This window comes from Cyprinodon variegatus, unplaced genomic scaffold (assembly GCF_000732505.1).
Source record: "Cyprinodon variegatus isolate N-32 unplaced genomic scaffold, C_variegatus-1.0 Scaffold2, whole genome shotgun sequence".
NCBI classification, from domain to species: Eukaryota; Metazoa; Chordata; class Actinopteri; order Cyprinodontiformes; family Cyprinodontidae; genus Cyprinodon; species Cyprinodon variegatus.
The window spans coordinates 405,701-411,700 of NW_015150455.1; the positions used below are offsets into that span (position 1 = coordinate 405,701).

Below are 6,000 nucleotides of genomic sequence, written 5' to 3' on the forward strand. Positions count from 1 at the left end.
ACACTATACCCTCCTTACCGACAACTTCTGGGGATGTTATGATAGGGAATATAATAAAATGATATTTCTTTACACAAACCAATGCGCTGGATGACAGAGTAGTCTCTGCCTCAGCGGGAGATTATGAACCCCGAGCGTGAAGGAGGAAGAACAGAACATGCAATTCATAACAAATTACAAAAGCTGTAGGTTCAGTTGTACCTGTATTGTTTTGCAAATTGCTTCCTTCATCAGCTCTAATTGCAGTGATCACTTATGTAGCGATGTGAACTGTCACATTGGCTGCGTGTAATTACATTTAGGATAACGCTTCATTGCCCTTCTAATGAATCCTCTGTATACGCACATACAGGTTAGTGTTTGGTTAACGTAATGAAGGACATTCGTTTTTGGAGGGCAGAATACTTTGGAGATCTAATTGGTTATGACCGCAGTAATGGGAGTTCTAAGAGAAATGCATCACGAGTTGTGAGGGGTGCAAATCTGAAGGAATGGATTTTTTTGTCTTTGTGAAATAAAGCTAAATTATAGGTTGTGGATTAGAAAAAAATAGCCTGTAATGAGCATTTTTCACAAATACCAATGCGACAAAAGACTTTAAAGAAATAATTGGAGAGACTTCAGTGTAATTCAAAATCCTTGTCTCACATTAATGTCGATAATAATACCATTACCCTTCTTTTTTATTATTTAGTTGACTACAAAAACACATTAAAAGTTTTATTAAGAAAAAAGAAATACAATGAAAGGGGATTCTGATTAAGAATAATAAATACTTTGGAGTTGGCCTCTAGGTAGTTATATAAAACATTGGCCGAAATGGTGAGGTCCCCTGTGCTGAAGGGGTAGTTGTGATTCCATCCTTGGGGACCAAATTTTCTACGTTCTGTTACACAGGCGTGGAAGAAGCAGAGGGAGAACAACATCAAGTTAAACTCTTGCTCTCTGGAAGACATATCTAGAGTCTCCTGAAAAGTAAAAAAAAACAAACAACAAGAACCAAATATTAGCTTCAGGCGGCACATATCAGGAGACACCTACAGGTGAAAGTATTCAGCTCACCTGGCTGAAGTTGTTGAGAGCAGCGTGTAAACTGGGGTTCATGCCGGAAGGGGGCTCGTTTGTGATTTTGATGGCATTCTCCAGTACGCCTCTGGGGATCATATGCTGCTCAGGGCTCTCTGCTGGTTCTGCAGTGATGAAAACTCTGTAGCTGGCATGGCTGTCTGCTGCTGCCATCTCCAAGAGAGCATCTAGCAAAGGCAGCCAGCGAACCGCAAGGTGCACATTCTGACCAAAACAAATTATGAGATTTAATAATAAATTTCTAATTCGATGCATCCCAAAAAATATTTTCTATGCCCTTTATTTGTTTAAAAAACCCTCGCCAATTCCCTTAGGTCACAGTCCCTATCTAAAGTAGCCAATAATTGAGCTGATCTTGCCAATTAGGGCTTTTATTGAACCAAATTGAGTTTATTTCCCTCGTTCCAGGGATGAGATAATATCATTAGTGGCACAAGGAGGCTCAGCATTGAGTCACAGCTTTCTGTGCAGTGTACTGTAGTAAGAGCCTCTACCTGCAAAATGACCCATTGTCCGTGTTTGGAGGCATTCCTGAGAACCCTCTCCGCCTCCTCCTCCTGCCCCTGTCCAAGGGACACATTGTGCAAAGTTCCCCAGTCAATGGAAAATCCAAGCTTTAAACCTGCATTATAAAATAATAATAATTATAAAAATAAAATGCAAACAAATCCAACTCAGAAATAATATGCATGGGTCAAACTAGATGCTACCTAGTTTCTCAACATCTCTAAGTGGATCCACTCCAGGTGAAAGGATGAAGAACATGGAGGTTGAAGGACTGCTATCCTCATACAGTGTCATAAATTCCAGCCTGGTGTTCTCCAAATATTTAGTTCCCATGCTTTGTTCCACAAACCTCCTATAGGAAGACATCATGAGAAGCTTGGCAAGTGGTAGACCAAAAAATGCAAACCTACAGTTCTTTGCAAAATGAAGCATACCCCTTGAACTTTTTCAGCAATGAAGTATTTTGGAGCATGCCTGTACTAGCTTTACACTTTATAGATTGAAAGGTGCTTGTTTTCTTGCTTTGCAAAAAAGCCTACAGCTCATAAAAATTCTATATCTGTTTTTTTAAACAATGTTCAATGAACAATGAGGTATATTCTGCTCAAATCTTGATCGTCACACATCTTGTAACCTAATACTGGTTTGATACTTCACCCCTCTATCCCTGAGCTGTATTCCTTGGTCTACATTATGCTGCCTGTCCATTAACCTTTTCAACAATCCTTTACAGACCAGCTGCTTTTACGCTGAGAATAAGTCACACACAGGGGGACTCCATATATTAAATCGTGGACATCTTTCAAGGGAACCGGTCTGACTGGCGTTTATTGGTAGAGATCAGAGTAGAGGTGACTGAATATCAGTGCATGCCTTCTACTTCTAACATAAAATTTTAAAAAGTTCAAGCTGTGTCAAGTTTTTCACAAGTAAAGTTGTTGAACAATGGTTAGTTATTTACCGCAATGCATAGGTTAGCCTATCAGGTCGGAGTGCTCTCAGGATAATGAGCTTCTGAAGGAGGCTCTTATTCTTCCAGTCCTGAGGAAGCTTTTCGTTCTCAGGAGTGCTGGATTCAACAATCTTCCTCCAGCGTTTCGGGGAACTCTCCATATCTTTGTCAAGCCCACTGAATCCCTCCATTGTAGAGATTGTCTGCATCAGAGTAAAGTGTGTCATCATGTCATCCTCCAATTGTACAGAGCACTGTATGTATTAAAAGATATTAACTCAGGTAGCAGAATTATTGTTTCATACCTTAATGGCCCCCCAGCTTTGTGGAGAGAGGAATGACAGTGCACTGACTTTTGTAGCCTCCACTGGGAAATGAAGCAGGAACTCAAATTCCTGGGGATCAATCAGACCCTGACTAAGGAGAATCTATGGAAGAGAACCATAATCCTTTTATTATCTATGTAGTTTTGAGAAATTTTTAGTCAATGAAACAGAAACAGAAAAAAAAATGTCAACTTCAAAGGCTGAAAAACTGTAATTAAATTTGAAAAAAGCCACATGAAGGACAGCCTTCAAAGTTGGACAGTTCTTATGAAGAAAACAGTTGCTGCTGTGACAGATAATTGCATTATGCCATGAGATCCAACCCTCTTGTCAGAACCAACTGTCTGAACAGCAGCCACAGAGCCAGGTGTGAAAGGTAATCAATAGCAGCGTATGGTATTGCTGACTGCTTTTAATTGAAGTTAATGTGGGGGCAGAAAAGTACTTTGATTGATGAGAGTGACAGCAGGCTCCACCTTTGGGGGCGGACCTCGGTCCCTCACCTGGAAGGCAATGTGTGACAAGAAGGTTAATTTGTCTCTCTCAAACAGGCCCTGGCTGGTGTACAGGAATACAGAATAGGTGATGGCCTCAGTGAGGGTGCACACTCTGGTCTGTACATCTTCGTCCCATTCAGCATTCTTTATTGCTTTGTTAAACATTGAGTTAAATGCCTGGAATAAAACCAAAGAGAGCAAAATTATCACTAGGTACAGTTTCTTGCTAAAGTATCAGTATTCTCTGAATAATTTCACTGAACTCTCCTAGATGACTTGCAGAGACACATCATTTTCTCTTTACCCCCTAAAAGACAAAATCTAGTTCTGAAAAGAGCATGAATTCCGTACTTATCTTTAATGTTTGTATATTGATGTGCATAATTAACCACAGTGTTTTTGTTTGTCAAGTAATTGTTAATATATGTAACATTAAAATGTTTTGAATATTCCACTTTAAATTATTACTGCTGCCACCATCTTTATTAGAGGGAAATAAAGGGTTGGGGTGGCCACAGGGGTGGCCAATGATTGGCTAAGGGAGGCCACGGCCACCCCTGGCCCCCCATCTAGTTCCGCCCCTGTTGCCACTTATCACAAAAAACTTCTGTGAATTTTATCTGGATTTTTGTAACAGACCAACACACACCAATGAAAAAATGAAGGAGAAAGACGTCATCTCATGTTTTTTTTTTAATATTTCTATTAAAAATAAAAGCTTTTAAGGTATAAAGTGCATTAGTGGTTAGCTCCCCTGAGTCAGTACTTTGTAGAACTCTCTTTTTGCTGCTATAAGAGAAACCTTTTCTATGGGGTCGCCTGTCTACCAGTTTAAACACCAGGAAACAAAATATATTTTTGCTCGAGTTGATAAAGACTGGATGGAAGCATAAGAGCTATTTAATTATTGAGTCTTTTCATACATTGTAAACTGGATTAAGGACCGGATTTATATAGGTGACATTCTATTATATTATTATAATACATTCCATTTGCAATCTGCCCCTGTTTAAAGCTGGACCCAGGATGAAGCCTCTAATTTTTTGTGTTGTTTTTCTAGGATTGCCCTGCATGTAGCCTCATTAATTTTCTACTGACTCTGACCTTATTCACCCCTTGCTGGTGAAAACAGCCCAGGAGCATAATGCAGCCACTGCCATGTTTTACAATGTTTGTCTCATATCATCAGAGCACGGCCTTCCACATATCAACTATTTCCTACGGTTAGTAGCAAACTACAAATGAACTACAGAAATCTCATGAATGTAAAGTGAAAGAGAATAGCTTTTTTCGAAAGAAAATTTTTTTCTTTTTTTTATGCACAGTGCAGCTCCAATTGCATGAACAGTTGGTTAAATAAAATACTGCCTCAAAGGGATTGAATACAAAGGTTCGCTGTCATTTCAGATTTTAATTTGTATACTAAAAAATCGTGTGAAAGGGATATTTAGGAAGTATTCGAAATAAACATCCCTCTGAGAGCACCCCAGGCTGGATAGTTTCACCTTGAGAGAAAACTGGTACATGGGGTTAATCTTGCTGAGGTCATTGATGATAAAAAACAGGAGCGACGCTCTCTCAGCTGCTGGGCGGTATAGTTCCCGAGCCTCGTTGATCTTTGTCTCGTTGTCTCTAGCCTCTGCCACCTGTGTGTTCCGATTGCAAAAAAATGAGCTATTAGGCTCTCAGTCATGCACCAAAACCCTCCCATTACACATATGCCTAGCTACACATCATTTATAGCTAATGCAATAAAATGAGCCACACGCTGTTGTGTGACATTTAAAAAAAGGAAAAAAAGAACAACACAGAGCAATTTTTGTGTAATAACTTTACCTTACACTGAATGTGAGAGGCCATGCGCTTGGTATTTTCAAGCTGCTCTACCAGAGAGTTGTCACTGAGAAAATTACCACTAGCTGCAGACAAATGACTCAGTAGATCATCCTCAAACTTCTTGAGCTCAATCTTGAATTGGTTCTGTTGCATGGTGAGCTGCAGCTTGGTGGGTAACATTTGAAATTAAGTTATGTTTATTAATTCACTTTCCTGTAGACCACAAACAGTCTTCAAGTTTCGCAACATGTAACAAGGTTTACCTTTAGACTCTCCAGGTCAGGTCTCTCATTGGACACCGCCTGTCCAAGAAGCTGGTTCCCCAGGCCCTCAGGTGTCACTGTGAAGTTAATGAGGGTGGTCTGGGCCTGGAGCTCAGGAGGGAAGTGCGGATTAGCCAGCTTGGTGTGTAGAATTAGCTGAAAGTTCTTGTTGTACTCACACTCCTTGTCGCCAATAAGAATATACCTATATAACAGGAATAGGAAAGACAACCATTACAACCATTATTCATGGTTCTAATAATGCTCTCAATATTTAGAATTTACAAACTGAATCAACTAAACAATATCACTACAACAACTGTGTCACAAAACTGGAGAGATGTTAATAACTTTTGGAACATGTTGCAACAGAAACTGAGTACCTTTATTTAAAATGCGTTAGATATATTGTTTTCAACTGAAAAAGATTAACAGAGTGCTTATTCAACGAACAAATCTTTTTTTTTGTTAAAGCTACAGTGTGTAATTTTCAGCGACATCTAATGTCCAGACTGCAGACCGCAGCAACATGA

The 6,000-nt window shown here is 39.6% G+C and overlaps 1 protein-coding gene across 1 annotated transcript in view; it reads right to left on the reverse strand.

Moving 5' to 3' along the window:
• dnah11 (dynein, axonemal, heavy chain 11) overlaps nt 1–6,000 on the reverse strand; it is a 56,993-nt gene that overhangs the window by 6,459 nt on the left and 44,534 nt on the right. The window contains exons 66-75 of the mRNA XM_015400360.1: nt 5,468–5,672; nt 5,205–5,369; nt 4,874–5,014; nt 3,375–3,545; nt 2,851–2,973; nt 2,555–2,748; nt 1,797–1,945; nt 1,581–1,708; nt 1,063–1,290; nt 777–968 (exon numbers count right to left, since the gene is read on the reverse strand). Of these exons, the coding sequence (XP_015255846.1) occupies nt 777–968; nt 1,063–1,290; nt 1,581–1,708; nt 1,797–1,945; nt 2,555–2,748; nt 2,851–2,973; nt 3,375–3,545; nt 4,874–5,014; nt 5,205–5,369; nt 5,468–5,672 (1,696 nt within the window). The remainder of the gene's footprint in view (nt 1–776; nt 969–1,062; nt 1,291–1,580; nt 1,709–1,796; nt 1,946–2,554; nt 2,749–2,850; nt 2,974–3,374; nt 3,546–4,873; nt 5,015–5,204; nt 5,370–5,467; nt 5,673–6,000) is intronic.